Below are 25,793 nucleotides of genomic sequence, written 5' to 3'. Positions count from 1 at the left end.
AACAAAACAGACAAACAAAACAGAAACAGACTCATAAATACAGAGAATAAATGGGTGATTGCCAGAGAGGAGGAGAGTGGGGGAATGGACAAAATAGGTGAAGGGGTTTAAGAGGTACAACTTTCCAGCTATAAATAAATAATTCAGGGGTTTCCCTGGTGGCGCAGTGGTTAAGAATCTGCCTGCCAATGCAGGGGACACGGGTTCGAGCCCTGGTCCGGGAAGATCTCACATGCCGCGGAGCAACTAAGCCCATGCGCCACAACTACTGAGCCTACGCTCTAGAGCCTGCGAGCCACAACTACTGAAGCCTGCGCGCCTAGAGCCTGTGCTCCGCAACAAGAGAAGCCACTGCAATGAGAAGCCCACGCACCGCAACGAAAAGTAGCCCCCACTCGCCACAACTAGAGAAAGCCCGCGTGCAGCAACGAAGACCCAACGCAGCCAAATAAATAAATAAATAATTCACTGGGATGTAATGCACAGCATAGGGAATATAGTCAATAATATTGTAACAACTCTGTACGTTGACATATGGTAACCAGACTTACGGTGATCATTTCATAAAACATAAAAATATTGAATCACTATGTTGTACACCTGAAACAAATATTGTATGTAAATTATAATTCCATTTAAAAAATAGAGATATACAGTCCGGGGCTAGTACAACAGGTTGAAGAGTCCTCAAAGCGCAGGCTCCTTACCATACCATCCTAGTGTAGCTCCACCATCCCCATGGTCTAGGTCTAGAGTCTGGGTCCAGGCAGGAAGAAAGAGGAAAGGCAAAGGCTTTTGGAAAGATGGGGGAAATTGTCACTCAATCATTTTCTGTGTTCTGTGGTTCAGAAGAGTGTCCTGGTTGACAAAACCTGTTCTAAAAGACCAAGAAGCCAGAAGCATGGCAATGTCTCTCGGAAGGGCCAAACTGGTCCATGATCCTCATCTCCAAATACTGAAGTCACTCACACAAATGAAAAGACCTGAGATCAATTATCTAACTGGCTGAGCTTAGGCCACATGTGTGCTTTGTCAAACACAATCTTATGGGATAATTGTGGTTAAGCAAAAATTGGAGGGAGAGCTCCTTTGCCCAAAGCAGGATGTCTGAGAACACAGCTTCACCAACAGTCTCTCTCTGTAGCGTTCCCCAGGGGAGCCCAGGGAGCACAGTTTGAAAACAACTTATCCATCGTCCTCATTGTACAGATGGGAAAACTGAGGCCTGGGAAGAGGCAGGGGTGTGCACCAGGTGATCTGGGGCAGAGGTGGCAAGGGATCACAGGCTCCAACTGTGATCGGAGAGCTCGCCCATCCAGCAAAAGAGCTTTACAATTTGTAACGCGTTTTCACTGACAGGATCTCAAATGATGAAAGGAGGGCACAGAAGCAGGAACTGACTCGCCAGAGGGCACGTGGCTAATGAGTGACCGAGGCTTACTTGGACCTCGGGCTTCCAGATCCTGAAACCAGGATCTGTTGCCTAAAAGTATTTTTTACTTCAAAATTCATCTATAAATTTTTGCAAGCCTTTAAAAAATGTAAAAATTAGGAAGAATCTCACCTACTCCCTTGAAGCGGGAGGATTCGCTAACTGTAGCTGGGTTGTCACCTTCTCCATAGGGAAGCTACTATAGACCTCGATGCCTCCAGCAATGCCCCCTGCACAGGGAAACCCACTGAATCTTCGGCCAGTCAGCACTGGTATACTCATATCTATTGCACATCATTGGTGTGTGTGTGTTGGGTGGGGTACGGTTATTTGTTTGTTCAGTAACATCAAATACTTGCTGGGCTCCAATTTACAGTGTCAGGGACTGTGTTAGGCACTGAGATTAGAGATGAATTAGACAGAGCTTCCTGTCCTCGTGGAGCTCAATCCAGAGGCAGACGGTACAGTTAAACCACAAAGTCATTTTAGATAGTGGAAAGTGTGGTGATGGAAATACGATGATGAGATACCAGTGACAGGACGGGCTGCCACTTTAGATTGAGTGATGGGAGAAGGCCTTTCGGATGAGCTGAGATAAAGGTGAACAACAAGAAGGTGGCAGTCATGTGAGTATCTGGGGAAAACAATCTCATCTGGCCTTTTTAGTGAACAGAGAAAAGGCCAATGTGGCTGGAGAAAAGGGGAAGGTGGTACAAGAAGAGCCCAGGGAGGTGGACTGGGGTCACATCATGTAAGACCCTGTAGACCACGGTCAAGTTCAAGTTCTGGAGAAAGGCAAGTAATTAGGCACGGGCGACCTAGGTGGGGCTTCCCAGGAGGCAGTGGAAGAGCGGTCCAGGTCCATTCATTGAAATGCTCCCGCGAGTGGGCGGCGCGGCCCGAAGCTTTGGCTTTAGCCAATCAGAGCCTGGGGGCGGGGCCAGAGCCAGCAGCTAGTCGGCGACCCCTGCAGCCTACCTGTTCCTCGTCGCTTCTAACTCTCACCTCCTCAAATGAAACTGGTTGTTCTCCGGTTTCCTCGACCACCACGAAAGGAAACCCTGGTCTTCAGCGTCCGGGCCCCTGAAGCAAGCAGGCGGACGCTGGCTCCCACCCTCCGGGATCGCTTTCCCCGGTGTCTGGTCTTGTCTGCGGTGGGGGGTCGAGGCGGCGGCCGGGGGCGTCGCAGGGAGCTTGATGAGCCCCAGAGCCAGAGGGGCTGCAGAAGCCCGAGGTGGGAGGCCACGGGACAGCCCTGTGGCCTGACCCTCGCAGGACAGACCTGCAGCTTGCTTTTTTCGCTTAGTACGTCTTGAAGGGTGTCCACGTGGAGACATGAAGTCCCACCTCCGTCTTTAAATTGCTGCATGATGCAGAATTACCAGTGCTTATGTCACCCACTCCCAAGCTGATGGACTCTTTAGTTGATTTTACTTTTCTGCTATAACTAATGGTCCTTCAGGAAACATCTTTGTCATTCTTCTTGTACCTGTATTTCTCTACAGTTGTCTAATTCCTCAGTCACAGGCAGGCCATCAGTTACATAGGTGAGTGACAAAGTTAGGCTGTGACTTAGAAGGTTTCCCCTGGGGAGGAGGGGAAGGGGGTTGGATAAATTCCCTAGGAATGGTTGTGGCCGAAAAAGCACAAAGGCCTTGGGGTTAGACATGCTTTTGCTTCCAGTTTTGATAGTTACTTATTGAAGACTGGTAGGCGAGACCCCCAACGCCCCGGGGCCTTATTTTCCTCATCTGTGAAGAGGGGACACTGGGGTGGTGGTGAGAGGGGCTGGTAGAGTGATTTGTAAGGTCTGTTGCACTGAGAAGGCCTTATATTACCAGCCTGTGGTCTAAAAGTACACGAGAGAGTTGACTAAAATAATTGCACAGGTGTATCGGTACCATGATGTGTGTTCTTATTGGTGGCTTAGAAAAGAAAGAAGACATTTGCCTTATTTCTCAGTAAGGTGGGCAAAACAAAACATTTTACTTTGGAGTTCGGGCAGAGAGCCTTCTCCCATGGGGCCCTCCATCCAGGTCCTCGGGCCTTCGGCCAGCAGGTAACCTGAGGGCCGGGGACAGGCTGCCCACTGGCTGGGCCCAGACCTCTCCCCTGCCCCCATCTCCTAGCCAGACCCTGCTGATTGCCTGATCTCTCGGCCCAAAGCTGGGGGCTCAGATGAAGCCCCCGCCCAGCCGCGGCACTTCTGGGAGTTGGGTAGGGCAGGGCGAGAACAGTGGCCACTCGAACCCCACGGGGGCTGTCAGAACTCTGAGGGCCCGAGAAGGTGGGTCTACCTGGACAACAGCTTGGCCACCCTCAGGCCTTGGAGCTGTGTAGGTCCTGGACCTGGGGTGACCACTCTGTCCCAACTGGACGAGACCTCTCCTCGTCCGGACACCTTAATGGGCCTGTCAGGTGAGTGGAGCCCTGGTCGACAACGGGTGCCTCACCTGGACCAGACAACATTTGACAAAGGCCTTAATGGGTGAGCAGAGCCCCGGGTGAGGAGGGGTTGAAGGGCAGTGGTTGTCATTTCTACCAGACCTTGATCTCAGGAGATAGAAATGGTAGAATAACAGACCATATTTGGCCAATGGGAAGTGCGCACCACCTTTTGGCTGGCTGTTTATAGAAGGCCTGTCTATATAATACGAAAAAGCTACTCACAACTCACCACCCTCCACCCGCACCACTTTTCAAAAGAAAACTTGCCCCATCTAGGCCTTCTAGATGTAAAGAGGTTGCCCACGGATAACAGTTAGAAAATCGCACACCTTGTAAATGCCTATTTGTTTTTTTAAAAAGTCGTAGGAAAGAAATGTCTTCTGGAAATGACATTTTGAAATGGAACAGTTAAATCACCTCTAGAGGTGACATCGGGGTGATCCAGGTCCACGTACGTCCCACACATACGTGGGTTAGAGGACATGGAGTGGCAGACCTTGAGGAGGAAGGAAGGAAGCTCTGTGCCAGACTGGTCACACTTGGGAGACATTTCCATGTCATAACCATTGTTCTGTGTGTGCAATTTATTCCTCACTGCTGTATAAATAGTTGACAATGCTAAGTACTTTTCTGAAGTATCTAGTGGATGTTCTGAAGTGCCTGATATATGTTAAAAGTAGAGGTAGTAAAAAGACATTTTGAAAGTATCTTTTTGTTAAGATTCATATGAAATACTGTTATTTTAGGGGGGAAGGGATTGGCCAAACCACCTTTCTGAACAGTAAGCACTGTGGCTGTGCGCTGGCTCGAGAGGGAGGGATGTGTGTGGATGTGTTCATATTTACATTTTGAGGCTGACCACTGATGTGTGTGTATCTCTTTCGGCTGTACTATAGAGATACATTGCTGAGTAAGTCAATGGAAACATATCTCCTTGCTAATATTTTAATAGTATACATTGGATAATGAATTCTCTTAGAAGCATTATACTTTGTGTACTCTGTTGCTTTATCTCTCTTTTTTTTTTGAGGGGGGAGGGTCGCCAAGCCACGTGGCACGCAGAGATCTTAGTTCCCCACCTAGGGATTGAACCTGTGCCCCCCGCAGGAGAAGCATGGAGTCTTAACCACTGGACCACCAGGGAAGTCCCTATATCTCATTTTTAATTGAACATTAAGGGAATGCAGTATTTTAATCATAACTCTGACAATATCTTTAGCTAGAGGCCTGTTGCCAATTTTGTCTTTTATGAAATGTTTGTCGCCAAGAAAGGCAGGATTACATTTTTTTCTTCTTGATTGAGTTGGTATAGTGTATTCTTGGTTATCAAAATACTCATATATTGAATAGCTTTGGGTCTTTGAAACAGTGAATATTCATGATGTGTGAAAAAGCGTGATACATAACTATACAATCTTAATTACATAAAAATGGATGTTTAGTTGTGTAGGTACATACATGGGACCTAGAAGGACACGTCAAACTGTAAACTGTGATTATGGGTGACTATTTTTGCTTCTTGTGTTTTTCAGTTTCCTATTATGCACATTAACTTTTAAGAAATATTTTTAAAATCTGTAAACATTTTACTTTGAAACAATTATTTAGGGACTTCCCTGGTGGTGCAGGGGACTCCATGCTCCCAATGCAGGGGGCCGGGGTTCGATCCCTGGTCAGGGAACTAGATCCCACATGCATGCCACAACTAAGAGTTTGCATACCACAACCAAGGAGCTGGCAAGCCGCAACTAAGGAGCTTGCCTGCCGCAACTAAGACCCGGTGCAACCAAATAAATAAATATTTTAAAAAGCAATTATTTACTGTAAACGAAGGTGGACTCACACCTCGACAAGATCTTATTTTAAATCATTCAATGGTGAGTGCCTCTGCTGTGCCTGGCACAGTTCTACGCACGCAGGATACACAACGAACAAAGCAAAAATGTATGCTCTCAAGGGGCTTACACACCACCTGAGCATTTGAGATTTTCTGTGTGGCTGTCTAGACTGTTTTTTAAAATCTGTACTTTTGCAAATGTAGAGGAATAGGAATCAGATTAATTTTCTAAACACCACCCAGGGAAGGCAGGCAATCTCTGTGTGTGATATTCATCCAGTGAACTAATACAATTCTGTGGCCTCCAACTGCAAATCACATTTTCTGTAGGTCCCCTCTCTGGAATAGCTCTTTGGGTCACTTGTATAAAGGCGTAAGTATCCATCAAAGAAGCGGACTATTTTGTGTTAATAAAAGATTGTTTCTATCAAGTTACCGCTGGTGACGTTTTTTTCTGAAACAATGACATCATCCTAAAAACATCATAACGATGAATTCATATTGTACTGTTTTACTCAAATACTTGGTTCTTAAGAGATCTGTTGGACCCGGCAGCATTTCTAAGCTAAACACAGTAAAACAAAAGTTTTCATTGCTCCTCTCCTCCACACGCTCCTGTGCTCAATGGAATTACAGTATGATTGACTCCAAATCTTTTTGCTGTGGGAGGCGATACGTGGTAAGTGAGAGAATGGCTTTGGAGTTGGGCTGGGTTTGAGGCTCACTTCCAAAGCTTCCTAAGCGTGTGACCTTGGGCAGGTTCATCATGCTAAGCCTCAGTTTTCTTCTCTCTCTGAAAGAGGGATATAACAGTCTCTACCTTCAAGAGCTGTAGTGAGGATTAAATGAAACTGTGAATTAATACCTATCACATAGTAAACACTCAACCAGTGATCACGTTAATTATCTGTCTGTCATGGGCTGAGTAGGGACGGGGAGGGGAACTGGGTTCTTCCCGTTTTATCCTTAGGGTTGGGAGAAAGAGTTCTGGGTTCTGAATCAGAAAACCGTAGTATTGGTTCTGCCACGAAATGGCTGTATGACTTTGGGCAAGTGACCTTCCTTTACTGAGTCTGTTTCCTCATTTATTAAACAAGATAAAAGCCAACATTTGTTGAACGTCCAAGGGATAGGCTTATGTGTGGCATTACATGTATTAAATCATTGATCCCTCACAGCAGACCCGGGTGGGAGGCGCTATTATTTTTCCATGCACAAACAGAGCTGTTAACACTCGGGGGGACAGGGAATACTTGCCAAAGCGCACACAGCAAGTGAGGGGCAGCTCAGAACTCAAACCCAGGCAGCCTGGCTTGGAAGCCCAGGCTGAGGAATGTGGCCATTCACACCGGGTTCAGTGTCACACACCCCATCCCAGCATTATTAGTCTTTCAAGGACCTTAGTGATACACTGTTCAGCTTTTCCCATTTGACAGACAGCAGAAACTAAGACCTGAGCAGGATAAAGAACTTATGCAGGGTCACACAAATTAGTGGCCTAAGTGGACCAAGAACCCAAGTCTCAGAACCCTTCCAGCCCAGAGAGTCAGAGGTCCGCCCCTGAGAGTCTTTTCAAAAACGAAAAACTGCACTTTCATTGTCAGTTTGCCTGGGGTAACCGTTTACACCTTAGTCTGATCACAGCCCTACTTTCCTCCTATTTTCGTAAATTCTGAGGAGCTGACCCCAGTCACTTGGTGGCCGGGGCTTCATCAGCCCCGCCAACAGCTGAGAGGAGGCACTGGGGAGTCAGAATGTGCTTCCTGCTCGTCCATACAAGACAGGACGTGCCAGTTTCTTCTGCGCGTTTCTGCAAAGAACCTCATGCTCTCTGTGGACCCTCAGCAGGGGGAGGCGTGTGGGAGCAGCCCTCCGGCCTCCTGCCCTGCACTGGAGGACAGGCGTGGATAAGCTGTCACCCAGCCAGGCCACAGGTCTGTGTCTCCACCTACCACGGCGCCTCTGAAAGCGGTAAATTAAAAAGCGGATACCTGTTAAAAATCCGTGGGTTCGGAAACCTCGTGTGCTCTGCACGTTCCCACTAGGACTCTCCCGGGCTTGTTGCTGTTTCGATTCCTCGGGGAACAGGAAGGTCTGTGCGGTAGCTCTCTGTGTGGTCAGGGGAATCTTTGAGGGTCCTTGAGACATGTTTTCAAGAGATCCACTAATAGCAAGACGTTACGTGCCTTTTTCACTTTAATTCTCTCTGGAGTTTTGCGGAGGCTCCCCGCACGGCGTCTGACGTTACGACAGACCACAGAAACCCGGATGAGAACACAGCTGTCTGCTATTAAGCGGGATGTGCAAGAGATTTGCAAAACTGGAAAACAAATCCACTCTTTTATGGAAAACGTGTTCATAAAAATGTTACTTCTGTTAACATGTTTTCCATAAAAGAGTCCTCTATGCTTAGATCCTGTGTTTGGGGACGAAAGGAAACTAACCAGAACTGGTCCACAGCATGAATAAATCATTACACCAATCAATCAATCAGTCAGTCTCCCAGGTGGTCTGCACTCCAGCTGAGCCTTCCCTCTCCCCTAAAGCAAGCTGCCTCATCTCTGGTCCACAGGCACTAGATGGCTCCCAAGGGCCCTTCTGGCTTCAGCAACTAAGACCTGGGAGCTCTCCTTAGATTATAACCAAGCAGGACCCTATGGGGCCTTTCTGGGACAGATGCCCCTTACCCTCTGCCACCTCTTGTCTGTAGAAAAACTTTAGCCAAAGAATAAATTTAATCAGACAAGAAAATGCCGAAAGAAATGCAAACAGTCAAAGAAGACAAAATAATCATAGTTTAACCATTAAGGAAAGTCAAGGACATATAGTTCCTCCTCAAGGGCTACAGATAATATTCTGAGCCATATCCTTTGAGCTGTTTTACAGATACTGAAACCTCCACCAGGTGGAAGAAGTAACCTACATGATGACCAGACTGTGGCCATGACATGAGCTGCTCCATCTTGCACAATTTCAAGAACTGGCCTCAAGGAAATGGGAACAAAGCGACCCTGGAACTGAAGATTAACTGTACTTAAAACAATCAAGATGAGGCTGATCAGACCTCCGCATGACCAATTTCAAGGTGACTGTTGGAGCTGACTGTGCTGTTCTGCATGTAGCCCCCCACCCACCTGTGCACCCCTAAAACTCCCCTTTAAAAGCTCTTGCCCCTGATCAACAGTGGGGAGTTGGTTCTTTGGGACATGAGTCCACCTTCTCCCCAGGATTGCTGGCTTCCTCAACAAAGCTATCTTTCCTTTTACCCAACACTTGTCTCTCAGTATTGGATTCTTGAGTGACAAGCAGCAGAACCCAAGTTTGGTAACAAGATAGGGACTCCACACCACTTGCCAGTGTTGATCTTTTCTGAATGTTCATGAAACAGGAACCATAGGCACCCAACAGCATTGCGGGGACATTCAGATATGACAGTGAATGTGGAAATCCTGTGAAAATTGAAAAGCACTGGATAAATATGAACTTGAACAAAGACCTGAAAAGCTAAGCATAAATATGGACACAACATACAAAAGATAAGATAAAATCGCAAGTGAGACACTTGTCAAAATGTTCTGAGATACATTCATTTTTATCTATTGGAAACCCCCCCATAAGCAACTATATGCACAAAAATCTCAAAAGACCAAAAGCAATCTATGTCAATGGCATGGGCTCAGGAATTTACCCTTATTCCCCGTTTAAAACCCATCAGATTTACCTGTGACTATAAAAATAACACATGGTCTTTGTAGAAAATTTGAGAGATAGGGGAAAGCATGAAAAGGGAAATAAAAATCACCCATAATCCCACCACCCAGAGATAACTATTAAGATTTTTGGTATATCTCTTCTATGCTTAAAAAAACCCCTGTAGGGCTTCCCTGGTGGCGCAGTGGTTGAGAGTCCGCCTGCAGATGCAGGGGACGCGGGTTCGTGCCCCGGTCCGGGAAGATCCCACATGCCGCGGAGCGGCTGGGCCCGTGAGCCATGGCCGCTGGGCCTGCGCGTCCGGAGCCTGTGCTCTGCAATGGGAGAGGCCACAACAGTGGGAGGCCCGCGTACTGCAAAAAAACCCACAAAACTGTGTTTGTGTTTTTACATGATCGGTATCACGCTAAACACAGTTTCACTTAACATCACATTAGGAATAGTTCTCCAGGACATTACAGATTCTTTGTGAGTATGAGTGTAAAGGCCACTTCTGGTTCAGCCCCACATGAGAACTGAACGTTTGTAGCAGGCTGGGCGCCATGCTGCCTGGATGGGGAATAAAGGAGACCCCAGAAAAGCAGATGTGGGAGACCCAAGTCCACAACACTGATAAATTAGGGGCTGATCTCCTGTGGGAGGGAGTTCCCGCTCTGAGCAGGCTCCTTCTAAACAAGGGAATTTCCCTGCTTCACTCTAGGATGTGCTGGTGAATTTCTTTCATCTGAGATCAGGCCTGGCCAGCGTCAGTGGCAGAAGGCTCTCATGTGAAGGTCAGCCGGGATAGAAAGTGTTTCTGAACTGACGCTGACAGTCAGTGGAAAATGCAGCTCCATTTGCTCTCTGGCTACTTACACCTTTTCCGGAGGGAGATTAGCAAGAGTCAGGGTCCCCGAGTAAGACACTGCTCCAAGCGGCTTTGGGCTTTCAGTTCTGTGGCTGAGTGAGGGTCAAAAAGCAAAACCAAATGACAAAAAAAAGAAATCACACCCAGATAGTTGGTAAATATAGCACTTTAAAGTCACCTGGGGTCTTCACATGACCAGAAGTCCCAGCCGTTGCTGGGGTGTCATGTTGGTGTGAAACTAGCAAAGAGGAGAGAGAGGAGAAAGAGGGCTGGGGGTAAGGGATGCCCGAAGTGTCATTCTGTGAGGCTCGGATTGTCAAGGTCAAAGTGCTCTTGGCTTTCTTCCTCTGGAGAGCGCTCCTTACGTCATGCAGTAAGCGACGGAAAAATAGTTAAACTCTGAATCGATCAGCATTCTGTACTTCCTGTAAATATGCCGCAGTGTCCTGTCCTCTTCAGGCGTCTCATATCTGTTTGTATAAATTCTCACCTGTGCCAATAGACAAACACCCCCGCGTGTGCGCACGCACACACACACACATGCGCGCGCGCACACACACACACACACACACACACAGTGGCTACATCACCCAGACCCCAAAGACAATCTGAATGATGTACACGTACAATTGTTGGCAGAACCAGGAAAAGCCCAAGCCCAGCTAAGGATGAAACCTCCAGATTCCCTTCCGTGAAATTGTTAACTTCCAATGGACGGACTTGTGAGACATCCAGCCCCCATGCCCTGCCTCGCTCCTGACCTTCATCCCAGAGCAGGAACGCTGGGGCTGGACGCCTGCCCGCCCAGGGGCCTGGATGCCCTTGCCCGATCCCCGTGGAACCCACCCCGGGCGGGCTCTTACCTTGAGTGTGCGCAGGGCACACCGCCCTTCTTCCTGACTCTTCAGGATCTGCTCCACAAAGTTAACATCAAGGAAAGCCCAGATGTTGAAGTAAAACAACTCCCTGCAGGATAAGATGAGGAGGTGCAGCTCCTCGTCCAGAGACTCATGGTTGTTGTTGAACTCAAAACTTAGTTTCTGGAAAAGCACCAGAGGGGAAGACGGATGTGGACAGAGATGCTGGGACTGGTTGGATCATTCCATAACACTTTCATGACCCGGCTTTGGCCTGGTAGCCCATGGTGGTTCAAGTGCTTTAGATAAGGGGCACTGGACAAGCAGTGGTCGGAAGAAGGGATTTGGGAATGAAAGCGATCTCATCCAAATTTATGAGACTTGGAGTTTCAAGGCAATGTATCTGGAGTCTGGAGACCAAAGTGGTGGTCCTGGCCCTGCGATGGACTAACCAGGTGGCCATGGGCAGCACCGAATGGCTATGATGTCAGCCTGCCCACTGCAGGGCTGTGTGAGCATCAATGAGCTCTTAGCACTCTGTCATCCCTCACTGTTCGTAGTGGTACTTATACGCTTGAGTATCAACCCTCACAGCTGAGAGGTCTTCGGCGCGGGGACAAAATGATCCTGATTTTATAGATGGGGAGCTGCCCACACCTCTGAGCTCTTCTGTAACTTGGGTCAAATTTGGCTTTTTGCCTGGTGTGGAGTCACACTGGGGCCTGTGTGCTGCTGTGGCTGGGTGGAGAAGCAGAAGCTGCTGACCTGCTTCTCACCTGTAGAGGCACCTGCGCGCTCAGGCCTCACAGCTCTGAGCCAGGGATATAGGCGCTCTCCTTGGTTGACAGACAATCAGGAATTGGTTCCACGTCTAGGAAGTGAGCAGTAGCTTTTGTCCTCTGCTGCGGTCTTGGGGACCGGGCGAGGCTTAGTTTGGTGACGTTTCCCAGAACCTCAATTTGACCTTGAGTGAGCGTGTGCAAGCCCAGGCAAGAGCAGGGAGCAGGAACCTGAGGGGCAGCCGCTCCTCACAAGCCTCCCAGCCCTCAGCTCATACCTACCTGCAGAGTGTGCCGGAAGGTGGGCAGGAGATCCGTCAGAGTGGGCTTCATGGACCAGTCGGGGTTGCTGAAAGAGCAGTTTCGCAGACTGATGCTCCTGATCGGGATCTCCTGTAGGAGGATCCGGGCCAAGCGCTCATACTGCACGACTTTCTCAAAGACGAAGTTGACTTTCAGCTTGGTGGCGTACCTGGCCAGCTTGGCCCAGGACATGCCCCAGACGACCTGCCCGTGGGGGTCATGAACGTGGCACTTGATGTTCATGCTCCAGAGGGTGCCGGCATTGTTCTCACCCAAGTTCTCCAGCAGCTCATCGGAGATGCAGTTGTAGTTGAGGGTCAGGGACACCAGGTTGCGGAACGTGGCCATGGTCTGGTTGAACTGGGGGCTGCTGTAGACGGCGAGGCGGTGGCTGAAATAGTCCTCGATGTTGAGCTCTGACACCGCACTCTCTGTCCGTAAGTAGCTCAGGGAGTTGAGGATGTGGCAGCCCTGCTCCACGGTGAGCCTGGCCCCTTTTAGGTTGAGATGATCCAGGTGTTTGCCCATTTTCTTCAAGAAGGAGCTCAAGCTTTTCAAGAACAAGCTTCTGACGCTGTTCCTCCAGACCAGGCGGTCCAGTTCCAGGTACTGGATGGAGAGAGATTTCAGACGGTTGTTTCTCTTGCCCAGACACGACAGAAGGCCTTGCATGGTGACCTGGAACTTCTTGGTCAGGACAACGCTGTAAGGAGTCAGGAATTTGATCTCCAGGTGCTCCAGATAACGACCAAATTTCTTAACATACCAAACAGCCGACTCAAATTCGTACGCGTGTACCCTGGAATGTCTCCCACTAAATGTGATGGCCCTGTATCGCCAGAGGTCGGCCGAATACATCATCTGGTTCCACCTTCTGCAGACAAGGGCTGCTCTGGACCTGTCCTTGTCTCCCAGCCACCAGAAAATACGATGTAGGCACACATCGGGCAGGGTGGCCCAGCAGCTCTGGTCTTGGGGCTGGGTCAGTTGGCCTTCTTCGTCCATCAAGGAACCGGGATGTCCACTGCAGCTGTGTGGTAGGCAGGGCTTCCAAAAATGAGGAAAGAAAAGCAATCACTTGTTTTCTGTGGGGAGTAAAAAGGAAGAACCATTACCTGCCAAACACGTATTAAACCCAATGGAACAAACTTGCACTATGGCCCCATGTGTTGGTACTGGGCTGGTGCAGGGGATGCAATGATAAATCCACCATACTGTGCACACCTGCAAGGAGTCACAGCCTATCAGGGGTCTGTCAGGGACATAGACCAGGACTCAATGACAGCACTGTGGGAGGCATGAAAATCCTCAGGCATATTCATGGTGCAGGGTGGCACAAACGGGGGTATTAGTTCTGTCTGTGTAAGAAGAAGTAGAGAGGGCTGCTCAGAGGAGGTGGCATCTGAGCTGGGTTTTGCAGGGTGAGTAGGATTTGCAAGGCAGACAGGTTGGTGGTGGAGGAACTGGTATATTCCAGGCAGAGGGAACAAGATGGGCAAAGCCACAGAACTGTGAGTATGCGTGATGTGTTCACATTCACGGAACTAAAAATTGCTTGGAGCTTAACTTGTGAGGGTCAGGGAGTGATGGAACTGGAGCTGGAGCAGTGGGAAGTGCTGGTTCAAGGGCATCATTCAAGATGTTCTGAATGATGTGATAAAGGCCGTGTCCTACAGCCAGGGATTCTCACTGTCCCCTCTCCCTAAGACTTTGGAATTCTGACATCTTCTCTGGATGAGAATCAGTGTCTGTGTTGAGCAACATTGCTGATGGCTCTGTTTATATTCAAAAGGTGCAGCAGCAGAACAAAAGTGGAGAACATCAGCTGAGGTCAGGGCAGGTCGAAGGATCACACGCCCAGAAGCGACGTGGTCAGTCTTGAGGTAAAGAAAGAATACTCTGGGGGAATGGAGGAAGGATGGTCCATAGTAGAGGCCAGGCTTGAAGCCTGGGACTAGGGTGGCATTATAGTGGGAATCGGGGTGGGTAGACATGATTTGGTAACTGGTGAACACCTGAACTGGGAGGACTGAAAGGTCTCTGACTTGGCTGTTGGATTGCAGGTGGTATCCCCAGCCAGGCTAGGGAGTCCCAGGGAAGAACTGGGCTAAGGCCCCGCCAGATACACTGAGCCCTCGGTCAGACTTTTCATAGCCATCTGCTGTAATCTTCATGGCTTTGCTTTCAATGTTTCCCCTGCCTGAGAACTACCCTCCTTTTCTTTATGTCTCCCAAACCCCCCATTTTTAAAGTTCAAGCCCTACCACTCCATAAAGCTTTTATTGGCTTCTTTACCAGGTAACCCAAGATCATTCATTGTGGTTCACAAAAACTCAGAGCTGGAAGAGATCTGAAAATTGATTTTTTTTTTTTTAACCCGTGGAAACTAGGCACAGAGAGGTGAAGGGACTTGCCTATGGTCACACAGCAAGTTAGTAACAAGACTCAGGCTAGACCTGGGCTTTCTTACTCTTTCTCTTATACTTTTTTCCTACGTCCACTTTTCAGGCCTTGGGTTCAGAGGGACAAGTTAATCATAATTTTCAGTTCGGGACAGACACTTGTCTGTGCAAGACCGCTCTTTGATTCTATTTATTCATTTATTCCCTTTTAATTCTATGTCCCACTCCATTGCTCCCCACCACAGGCAACTATTCCAGCGTGTTTGATGCGCTGCTTTTTGGTTGTGTGCGCGCTTGCCAAATGTGTGTTCAGCGTCCGTAAGCATCATTCACGTTGCCCTGCGTACGGCTCACACGGCATCTGTCATCTGAATAGACCCGGCGGTGGGTATCCCCTTCTCTCTCTTACCCACTCTCCCTGTGATGGACCCCCAGGCCTCTTCCAGCTCCCCATGACAGCACAGTGGCGATGAGCATCCTCAAGCAAGCTCCCGTAGGGGACCTATTTGGGGGTCTTCCCCTGTGCCTCTGTCCTCCCTACCCCATGATCACCTACAGAACAGTTTGGTCCCTGCCTCCAGCCGGCCCTCCCATCTCCCACCCAGACAGACTTCCACACGGGAACTGGTAGCAGCCTGCCCCCACCCAGGACACAGGGCTCCAGTGGGGTCAGCCGGCTCCCCTTCTCTTTCCCCTCTCTCTGTGTCCATCCTTAGTATAATCTTAGTATAATCTAAGCCTTTCTCTCCCAGAAACCCACACACTCCTTGAGACTAGGGACAGCCTCATTCTTCTTTTGAGGAAGTTCTTAAACATTTAACTAATGAAGAAATAAGATTGTGTCTTCAATCACATATAAACTGCCCGGGGCTAGGGGACTCCACGGCACTTAGTAAGGAGCCAGTCACCTAAGAGATGCTCAAGAAAAGCTAAACCAGGGACTTCCCTGGCGGTCCAGTGGTTAGGACTCCTCACTTCCACTGCAGGCGGCACCAGTTAGATCCCTGTTCAGGGAACTAAGATCCCACAAGCCTCCCAGAGCGGTCAAGGGAAAAGGAAAGGAAAGGAAAGGAAAGGAAAGAAAAGAAAAGAAAAGAAAAGAAAAGAAAAGAAAAGAAAAGAAAAGAAAAGAAAAGAAAAGAAAAGAAAAGAAAAGAAAAGAAAAGAAAAGAAAAGAGAAAAGAAAAAAGCTAAACCAATTAGAAAGCTAATCGAAGCCCTTTGACCCAGCAAGGTCACAGGGTCTGAAGAATTATACGACACTTTAAGCCATGGGGGGCAGAGGGATTGGAAGAACATCTTTGGTGGGCTGGAAAAGGTGTTGCAAGTGGTCCAAAAGTCATGTCACCGCCTGGAACCTCCCCTCTTGCAGCTTAGTGGGTTGGATCCTGGTTCTGTCAACTGCGGTATGTGACCTTAGGCAAGTTAATTAATTTATTTATGCCTCAGTCTCCACATCTGTAAATATGGGTAATAATAGTACCTTTCTCCTAGCGTTGGGGGGATTAAACGGGCTGATATACGGAAAGCACCAGAACAGTGCCTGGCACACAGTAAATGTTATTATACAAGTGTTTGCTGCCATCAGAATGTGGGTGGCAAGGTGCTTCCAAAACATCCCTGTAGGGAAGGTATTTACAAATGGGAGGTTAGGAAAGTGTCCCGGTGAGATGGCGTGCTAGGTGGGGAGCGGGATTCCAACCCAGCCTAAGGACGCTGGAACCTAGGCTGGGTTTACCACGTCACACAGCTGCCGAGCCTGGGAGGAAACCTACGTGTCCGATCACCCGGGGAGGGGAGGTGGCCCAGGAGCCTTGCGTGGGCGGCAGGTGAGGAGGGCAGCCCCGCACCCCCGCGCTGGCCTCGGGGCGTTCTCGGCCTGCGCCCGCTCGCGTCGCCTTACCCGCCGCTCGCTGCTCGGGCTGCTGGGACCGCGAGCGCCGGCCTGCTGCGCCCGCGCCGCCTCGGCTCCGACGCCACCGGCGGTGGGCTCCGCGCCCGGCCCCGCAGGGGCTAGAGGCCGAGGGGCCGGCCGCCTTTGTGACGCGCCCCCACTTGCCGGGCTCTGCTCAAGCCCGCGGCCGCGGGGCCCAAACCTGGGGCTGCCAGCTCAACCGATCGTGCGCGTGCGGGTCAAGACGGGTCCCCGCGCAGGTGGCCCGGGAAGGCGCCCTGGCCGGGGGGACCAGAGGCGGAAGGCTGGGCCCCGCGACCCCTGCCCGTCCCTCCTCTTGCGAGGAAGAGGTTCTGCCCCCAGACTTGGGGCGCAGGCCCGCGCAGTCGCCACCTTTCCTGTCCTGACCCATCCTCGGGGTCCTGTCCAGTCCCGGGGACCCAGCATGCGGGGCCTCTCTTCGGGAAACCACTGTCGCTGCCGACCTAAAGAAAGTCTTAAGCAAACCTGACTTCGACAACTTGACAAAGCTTGAGAAATGCCCCACTTTTCCAGTTTCGGGAGGGTGGGGTGTCCTGGGCCCTTCCTTCCCTGGTGGGGTCTGGGGTCTCCCCACGGGCCAGGCAGAAAGGTAGCGTGTGCTGTTTGCTGGGAGGTGGGCTGCATCTCTAGGTGTCTCCCAACTAACAGCCCTCACTAGCACGTCTTTGTGCTTTCTGGCTCTCCCCTGCCACCCAGCCTCATTTTTCTCTTCCTTTCTCCCCTTTCTTCTTTGCTGCCACTCCCCTTTCCTTGCCGTGCTAGCCGCTGCCATCCGTGGCCCTGGAAAACCAATGAAAAATCTACAAAAAGGTGGAGGACAAGTTTTCAGGGAGGGCTTTTTTATTCTTCGGGGACAAAGCTGGGTTCCCTAAGGTGTCCAGGCTGTGTGGAGCCTAGACGCTTGATCAGAATTCTCAGGCAGAAGGGTCAGAGCCCTTTTTTCTTCTGGTTTATCTGGAGCTCTTGGGGAAACCAACATCTCGGCTCAAAAGGAGGAAAACAGAATCCAAACCTTTTCTTCTACAAGAAAGAAACCCAGTGAATAAAACCCATCTCTTTTCACAAGGAAAGACTAGCACAGAAAGCAAGCAGAAAAACCAGGGTAAAAACAAAATCTTCTAAATCCGTTGTACCTTTTCTTTTCCAAAGCTAGCTGGAACTTCTCGCTTGTTTTCCTTTTGATGAAGCTAACCACCAGCATTTCTCCTAAAGAAATGGACATTAAAGAAGGTCAGTGTGTTTAAAGTGGGGAGTGTTAGTTCCTAGGATATCTCTGGGCAATCCTATCCCCAGTTCCCGGAGCAGGAACCCTGAGCTACAGATGGCATAGAAAATGTATGGAGCCCAGTGAGCCATGAGGGGTCTATGGGAGGCTTGGGACAATGTTTAATAGAGGCCTATCTATCACCATGAGGCGGGTGGATGAACAGTTTAGAGGATACCCACACCATGGACTCTTATGCCATTAAAAAGCGGGGGGCAACATCATTTGACTTGGAGGGATGTCCTTGGGTATTGATGAATCATAACATTAAGATGCAAAGAAATGTGTATAATTGGACTCCAAATGTGTATGTGTGTGAGTGGTTATACAACAGAGTTGCCAGATAAAATACAAGATGTCCAGCTAATTTCAGAGAAACAAAGAATGTTTTTTGTATGTCTCATGCAATTATTTTATAGTTATTTCTGTCCCAAGTAATGAATTTTTATTTGCTAAATTCGGCGACCCTATTATGTAAGGATGGAGGGAAGTACGGAAGGAAATTTCAAAGTGTGGGAGGCAAGGAAATACGGTGCTAATAACACCCCCAGCAAGTACGAAATTCACTCAGCTTTGTAAAATCAGGTGCTGTGTGCATACAGAGAAGAAGTTAGAAAAAACAAGATCTAGGTCTACTTTTTTGTAAGGAGTGTGCATCATATATTCAGTGAAAAAGGCAAATGGCAGAGTAATGAATATAGGAAGATGATATATAGGGGAAAAGAAAAAACAATTCAAACCCCATAGAGGCTTGTTCGTGTTTGTGTGAACAGTTAAAGCTTTGGGAGGACACCCACCAGGATACTGAAACTAGCATCTCAGGGCGTGGGACTGGGGAAGGGGGGTGGGGGTGGGGGAGGATGCGCTTTATCTTTCTATTTGTTTGTATGGTATCATGTCAACTGGTTACAACAAAATCTAGTATTTAGTAGTATCTAGTACTTTTGTATTTTGAAAGACATCAAATAATGAAAGCTTTTTTTTTTTTTTGAGTGAGGCATCCTGTTTGGGGCTTAAAAGCATAAGCTTTGGAACTATATACACATGTATTTTAGGCTGGATTCTGCCACTCTCTAGTTGTATAATCCTGGGGAAGCTACTCAACCTTTCTGTCTGGCTTCCTTATCTGTAAGATAGGGATAAAATACCTGCATGTTTTTTATAATGATTAACCATTTGTAAAGAGCTTTGCATTGTAACTGGTGCATAATGGTTAACTACCTCATACTAATTCTTATTATTATTGGAAAATAATCTAGGATGTAAAAAATCAGGCTTTTGAGGCTGCAAATCCTGATCTGCTGGAGGTAAGATACCAACTGACTTAGTATCTTGACCAAGGCTCTCATCTCTGGGCCTGGATTGCCTTATCTACGCTATGACCTAGACAGCTAGATTGGGTATGCTCTGTCCATTTGTTTGCTCCACAGTTTTGGGGCATTTGCTGTGGTTATTCCCTGGGCTGCGAACTGGAGATACAGAGATGAAAGATCTGGCTCTGCCTTCAGAGGTGGGAGATGATGCACATATATAACCAGGTGATAGGTGCTATGAGAATGGATTTGGACACACAGAGAAAGGGGAGATAAAGATGTCTGAGAATATCCTGCAGGTCTTGGATTTCTTTAAACACTGTCCAGATGGCTCCCAGCCGGATGAGGAGAGAATGGAGGCTGGGTACCTGATGTTGGGTTAGCGTTGGCAGGGGAAGTACGATGCCACACTGAGAACACCTCCTCAGAATGTCATAGGCTGTCTCGTCTTCTACAGGAGAGGAGCCCCTGAGCTTGCCATCAGACTTCAAAGGCAGATCCGTGGTTTTGTTTGTGCCTCTTGGTGCCTGCCGCGTTGACTTTTCAGAAAGAAGGGGAAATCTGCTTGTATTTTTCGTCTTTGGACGGACGTCTTTCTCTGCTGTGGAAGTTTGATCTTCAGCAGCCTGACTTGAAAGGGATGAAGGAGGAATATCTGGTTTCCCAACTGGAGAATATGTCACAGAGTCTGAGATTGGACGGCATCTGTCCTGCAATTATGAGTCATACTTCAAATATTAAAATGACCTCAGCTTTAATGGTGGACAATACAATAGGCAAGACAACCTGAAATATTCCCACTCTGAAATGCTGGATAAAATACGACATTCACTGAGCTGACTTTGCAAGCAAGCAAGGTCCATGTTCCAGGAATGAAGACCTGACCTGTTAAGCACATGAGCTGACACTTCAGGAGGCGATGTGGGGCCAATCTTGTATCTAAGAGCTTGGATAAGAGAAGAGTCCCATCCACACAAGATGTGGAATTGGAAGTAAGATTCCCCTTTCCCTGCGTAAAGCTGGGAACCTTGAAGGCTAACCTGTGGTGGCTAAGAGAAAAGAATCGGCTAATTGGAAAAGGAAAGTGGCAAGAGAGCTTGTCTACCTTGGACTAGAAATTGAGGGTGCGGAAGCGAAACTGACACTCCTGAAAACTCAAAATCCAAGGCTCATGCCATTCTTGTATTTGGGGTTCAGATTTACAAAATCCTCAGGCTCTGGGAATACCCAAGCAGAAGAATTCATGTAAAATTTGGGATGTATGGCAGAAGCAATCACAAAATCCCTCTGGAGGTTACATAATCCCAAACTAGGTCATACAGGATTCTCACAGATAGAGTCTCACCAAATAGAAGCTCATGATTCAAATGTACACACAAGGAAACACTCTACCTTGGGTAAGAGTCACAAACACAACCATTAGCAGGATTAGTCTCCAAGGAGTTCAGATAACAGAACTATAGGAGAAAGACTGTAAAATAAATTAATTAAAAATGATTCAAACAAGAGAAAAGAATATGACCCTATGAAAAAAAGAGTAGGTGAATTTGAAAGAGAGATAAACAGAACTTCTTGAAATGAAAAATACAGACACTGAACCTCAATGGATAGGCTTAAAAATAGCAAGTTAGATTTGGCCAAGAAAGAATGAACTTGAAAATAGGATTTGAGGAAATTATTCAGAACACAGGAGAGAGGAAGAGAAAATGTGAAAGGTTAAGGGACACGAGGATAGAACGAGAAGGCCTGATGTACATCTAATATGTTCCACAGAAAGAGTTGGGAGAACATGGAGGGGTTAGGGAAGATTGGGGATTCCAAGAGATTAGAGCTGAGACTTTTCAGAACTGATTAAGGCAGAACGAAATCTTTAGATTTGGGCAGGAGAAATTCTGAAGAAGAAAGAAAAAAATAAACACACTTGAGCATATTGTTTTAAGCAGGATGAATAAAAAGAAATCTTCTCTTGGATGCATTGCAGTGAAACCAGGAAGATCAAAGGCAAAGAGGATCTTGAAATCAACCAAAGAAAAAGGGTTATCCACAAGAGAATGGCAGTTACACTGAGAGCAGACTTATCAACAGCAATCATGGAGGTGGGAAGACGGTGGAATAAACTTCAAAACGCTAAGAGAAGATAACGGTTAACGTAGAATTGGACACCCAGTTAAACTACCATTCAGTAATGCAGGAAAAAAGTACCTGTGCAGGCAACTAAAAATTTACTCCTCACAGCTTCTTGCTGAGGGAACTACCTAGACGTGTATTTCAGGAAGGGAGAAATCCTACCCAGACGGAAAGCTTGGGATTTAAGAAAGAACGTGAGCAAAGAGAAAGGTGAATGTGTGAGTATATCCAAGCAGGCATGAATTGCATAAAATGACAATGATAATAATGACTAAAGAGGGATAGTATGAAAACAAGGTGAGGGGCTTCCCTGGTGGCGCAGTGGTTGAGAGTCCGCCTGCCGATGCAGGGGACATGGGTTCGTGCCCCGGTCCGGGAGGGTCCCACATGCCGCGGAGCGGCTGGGCCTGTGAGCCATGGCTGCTGGGCCTGCGTGTCCGGAGCCTGTGCTCCGCAGTGGGAGAGGCCACAGCAGTGAGAGGCCCGTGTACCACAAAAAAAAAAAAAACAAACAAAAAAAACAAGGTGAAACTAAATTCCATAGCATTTACATATAAGGCGGGAATAGAGAATCGGAGTCAACATGTTCTCAAATCCATATATTGTTTGTAAGGAGGGTAGGGAATATGACTAATTTAGACTTTATTAAGTCAAGTATTCCTATTAAAATGCACTAAATGTCACTAATGGTAAACTTTATATGTATTGTCCCACAATAAACAAAAAGGTCTAGATCATCCCTAGGGTCTCTTTAGTTCTGATATTCATGTTTGTCTGAATTGAAGGGTAAAGAAAGAACAAACAGCGCTCCATCGAAGCAGAAGGAAATGAGTTCTTTGGAGAGAAGCCTTAGGAAGTTTCCCCAGAAAGAAAATGCTCCATCCTGCAAAAGAAGGGAGCAGCTTGGCACGGGCTAATGCACTAAAACGTGCTCCGAGTGATGGAGGGAGGAGTCTGTGAATGTTCCCAGGCAAAAGCAATCAATCAATCAATCACATCGTGACATCTTTACAGAGTCCCCCTTTTGGTACCTAGCCCTGATACCAGTTTCACTGTGGGAAGATGGAGAAAGTTGTTAACTTTTTCGAGGGAGCTCACAGTCTAATTGAGAAGACTCCCGCATGGGACAGAAAATAATAAGGCAGGTCCTATTAAGGACCAAATTGCCATGGCCAGGCCCTGAAGGCTGAAGATGTTTGGAGGTGATCAATGATAGCTGGACTGGTCAGGGAGGCTCCTTGAAGGGCTGGCACGATGGGAGACCAATGATGTGTGCTAAATTAGCCTACACCAATTCACAACATCCCTTTTTGAACAAAGCAAAACTAAATATGGGAACCTCTGTTATCCATGCTGTGTAAAGTTGGACCCGGAATCTACCTTTCCTATCACTCTTTTTGGAATATAGACTAGCTACTGGCACCATTAGAAAATAACTAATTTCTACTCACCACATGGTGGAAATACTTATTTCCTGGGATCATTTGGTTGCAATAATGACAGCAGATGTTGCTTTCAGGAGCTGGAATTCTCTTCCCTGAAAAAGCATGGAAACAACAGCACAAATGATTGCCCTTGACAATGGCTAGCCCGACTGTCCCACAACCGCGTACATGGCCTGCAGTCCTGATGATGAACTGTCCCCGGCCTGCCGTGAGTGTCCTGCACGGCCAGGGTCCTTGGCCACACAGGCCACCCACAGCAGGAATCACCCACATCATTTCCTTTAAGCTGCAAAAGTGCACTCGGGGCAGCACACAGCCCTGATGAAGAGACATTTTCCTGGCGCAGGACTGGTTTCTAAGGAGACAGAAGGAGCCGTTACCGCAGATGCCAGCCCCGTCCGGTCTGACTGCTCTTTCATTTCACCGGTCTCTGAGCTCTGTGATCAAACGAGGAGTTATTGCACACATCTTTGTTGACTGTGTTGAAGCTGTGTTGTGTTGTCTTGTTGAAGTTGTGTTGTGTTGGTGAAGTTGTGCTGAAGAGCCGTTTGTGGGCTGTGTTGAAGCCCAGCCATGCTGGAAATGTCCACGCATCTCAAGCGCTCCAGTTTTTCATTTGGCGATTTTAATAAAATCGTTTACCAGGAGAGACTTACCATCCAAAGCATTTTAGGCTCTCTCCATGTGTTACTGTGTTACTAAAACAACCAGTGAACACAAGACCTGTCACATTGCTGTCCTCCGTAAACACATCTCATGAAGAGGTAACCAGGTCAAGACAACACACAGTGCTACCAGGCGGCCAACACATAGGCTCGAAGGTCAGGAGTTACAACTAGATCCCTTCTGTCCGCTGCTGATGGTGGTGAAATCTCCTGATTTGGTGTCAGGGAACTTGGATGTCCTGTCTGGTTTCTGCCTCTAGCAAGCCCTGTTTCATTCTATGCATAGGTTTCTCATCTGTAAAAGGATGCAGGTGGGTCTCTGCCAGGCTGGAATTGTGCTTGAGGGGTTCCAAGGAAGCCTCCCATTTTGTCGGGCCCCCATTGCCTCTGCACTCATCTGTGTAGCTCCCAGCCCCGCAGCTCCTGGCGTCTTGGTGTCCCTGGACCAGTCATTTAGAGACCACAGCAGACACACAAGAAGGCCACTCTAGTACGTGGTCCAGAGTAGCCAGATGAATTTGAGACACGTGTATCTGTCATCACACATGTCACCTGTCCTGCTGAGAGCTTACATCCCTTGCCACCCCTGCTCACCTTTCTGGAGCCGGGTCTGCTCACCGCAGCACTCGTCTCTGTGCCGGGCCAGCATGTGGAGCACGATGCGCTGGCCGCAGTCTGGGCAGACCTCTGTCCGCCTGCCGCAGGGGTGCTCGTGGATGTCCACCTTGTTGAGGCGCACGGCCAGCTCACAGAACTGGCACTCAACGGGGTGCTCCTGGCATTCCTTGGCCTGCGGGGAAGCAGGCGGGACGGGCATGGTCACTGGCCTGCAGTGACTGCAGTTGCGTTGGGGATATGAGCTTATTTCCCTGGGGGACTGAAGCCAGTAAGAGAAAGCAGGTGGGAAAGGCCAGGGGGTGGGGGGACTCTCCTTGGCAAACACGAGCTCTCTTGGGCTTGTGGACCATGGCAGGCCCTTCTGACGGGCATCCGGGGGCAGGAGGCCCTGTGATGAGCTAGTTCCCCATTGTGCCCCAGGCCTCCTTGGGCAAGAAGAGAGAGCTGGGGGAGGGGGAGGGGGGAGATCTTTATTACTGGCCCCTTCCCCTCCTCCTGGGCTTGGGAGAAGAAATCACAGCTGACTCTCACCTCGTGAATCTCCAGCAAGTGCTTTGGCAGGCTCTGCTGACACGCTGCGCACCCCACCTAAACACGGAGGGAGACGCTGGAGTCCCACCCAGCTCAGTGGCCCTGGCTGTGCGTGTCAGGTGCGGGGCTGTGAGCGCCTGGGGGCAGGAGTCAGGTTCCCTCGTCTCCCTGCAGCACCAGCCCTGTGCTCAAGGCACATCTGTGGGACCCGCTGAGTTGAAATGGGTGCCTGAGCTTGAGGATCTCCAGAAACAGCAGGAGAGAAAGGTTAACCTTTGACCAGCCTTGGCCATGAGTGCCTTCTAGAGCTCTCCTTTCCTGTCTCTCCTCTTGACGCATCTCGACGGAACATTTTACCTTTCCTGAAACAGGGACTCCCTTGCCTTGGCTGGACCCATTCGCCTGTAGGGAAAGGATAGGGGATGGGAAAACCAGGGTTGACTCAGTGCAGTATAAGAAAGGCAGATTTAACTACCCTTTCCACTTCACAGGGGGTGCTGGGTGCGGGGTGCCCACCTGAGACGGGCTGCAGTGCGGGCCGGGCTCCGGCTGGCCACCTGGTGCCCCCACCCCCATCCCTGCTTCCGCCTCCCCACCTGCTGGTGCCCGCCCCCGCTGTGCTCTTCCATCGTATCCTGTAGGACCGGTTCCTTGCACTCCGGACAGAGGACCTTGAAGAGCAGAGAGTGGGCCCCATGGAGGGCCAAGTGGCCAGGGGCCCCGCTTCTTTTGCTGCAGGATCAAGAGGGAGGAAAAACAGGCTTATTTCATGGTAGAAAGCATGGAGCCGTATTTCGTCTCCACGGCTGCTGGATTAAGATCATTCAAGGCCTCAAGCGCTGAAAATATGATGACGATACCACCTGCCCCCCTTCCCCATGTTGGTCCTAGATCAGAACAGTGCAAAATCATAAAATAAGTGTAAGGATGCTCTGTAAACTCTTCTACTGCCTGGGGTGAGAGGGGGCGGGCAAGGAGGGGCGGGAGGCAGACATTACAAAGCGGTCGGAGGAAACTTTTGGGGGGAATGGATACGTTCATCATCTTGATTGTGATTTGATGAAATATAATTTATATTTTGAGGCAGGACAAGAAAAAATTAAACATAAAATTCTCTCTGTGTTTGTTTGGGCCTCCTCCCTCCCTAACGTACGGTGTGCATCTGTATTACACATTAACCAGAGCTTCTCAAAGATGGGAGTGCCTGCTCGACGGTAAAGATCCATTTTTTCTTCCTTTCTTCTGAAGCTGGCAATGGAACTTCATAAAAGAATACGG

General features: G+C 48.7%; 3 protein-coding genes across 21 annotated transcripts in view; all 3 read right to left on the bottom strand.

The window, feature by feature from the left end:
- SMTNL2 (smoothelin like 2) overlaps positions 1-10,290 on the bottom strand; it is a 53,200-nt gene extending 42,910 nt beyond the window's left edge. For all 3 annotated transcript variants that reach the window (XM_073798490.1, XM_073798489.1, XM_073798491.1), the window contains exon 1: positions 7,709-10,290. The gene's annotated coding sequence lies outside the window, so the exon portion shown is untranslated. The remainder of the gene's footprint in view (positions 1-7,708) is intronic.
- Positions 10,291-10,427: 137 nt separating this feature from the next.
- On the bottom strand, positions 10,428-17,758 carry FBXO39 (F-box protein 39). 4 transcript variants are annotated; one of them, XM_019926846.3, is made up of 4 exons: positions 17,686-17,758; positions 12,194-13,299; positions 11,139-11,315; positions 10,428-10,765 (listed from the first exon to the last, which is right to left on the bottom strand). In XM_019926846.3, exons 2-4 carry the CDS (start codon positions 13,217-13,219, stop codon positions 10,637-10,639), a joined length of 1,332 nt encoding a protein of 443 aa, XP_019782405.1. In that variant the 5' UTR covers positions 13,220-13,299; positions 17,686-17,758; the 3' UTR covers positions 10,428-10,636. The 4 variants fall into 4 exon arrangements, with proteins under 4 accessions (XP_019782405.1, XP_019782406.1, XP_073654578.1 ...); XM_019926847.3 differs by having other exon boundaries at positions 10,428-10,745; XM_073798477.1 differs by lacking the exon at positions 17,686-17,758 and adding an exon at positions 16,520-17,572 and having other exon boundaries at positions 10,629-11,315.
- The window catches only part of XAF1 (XIAP associated factor 1), a 73,387-nt gene continuing 65,279 nt past the window's right edge, over positions 17,686-25,793 (bottom strand). For 5 of the 14 annotated variants that reach the window (XM_073798478.1, XM_073798480.1, XM_073798482.1 and 2 more), the window contains 7 exons: positions 25,032-25,247; positions 24,789-24,917; positions 24,516-24,572; positions 23,961-24,156; positions 22,708-22,793; positions 19,498-19,839; positions 17,686-17,758 (listed from right to left, as the gene is read on the bottom strand). In XM_073798478.1, the coding sequence (XP_073654579.1) occupies positions 17,702-17,758; positions 19,498-19,839; positions 22,708-22,793; positions 23,961-24,156; positions 24,516-24,572; positions 24,789-24,917; positions 25,032-25,247 (1,083 nt within the window). In that variant the 3' untranslated portion in view covers positions 17,686-17,701. Of the gene's footprint in view, positions 17,759-19,497; positions 19,840-22,707; positions 22,794-23,960; positions 24,157-24,515; positions 24,573-24,788; positions 24,918-25,031; positions 25,248-25,793 lie in introns of those variants that run through there. The other 9 variants (XM_073798484.1, XM_073798485.1, XM_073798483.1 and 6 more) reach the window with 8 other exon arrangements.

This window comes from Tursiops truncatus, chromosome 20 (assembly GCF_011762595.2).
Source record: "Tursiops truncatus isolate mTurTru1 chromosome 20, mTurTru1.mat.Y, whole genome shotgun sequence".
NCBI classification, from domain to species: Eukaryota; Metazoa; Chordata; class Mammalia; order Artiodactyla; family Delphinidae; genus Tursiops; species Tursiops truncatus.
This window is presented reverse-complemented; position numbering and strand designations above follow the sequence as displayed.

Coding starts and splice junctions, on each gene's coding strand:
- FBXO39 (XM_073798477.1), bottom strand. CDS start 13,219: ATGGACGAAGAAGGCCAACTGACCCAGCCCCAAGACCAGAGCTGCTGG. Junction 11,316..12,193: donor CCTTCCGGCACACTCTGCAG/GTAGGTATGAGC, acceptor GTGCTTTTCCAG/AAACTAAGTTTTGAGTTCAA.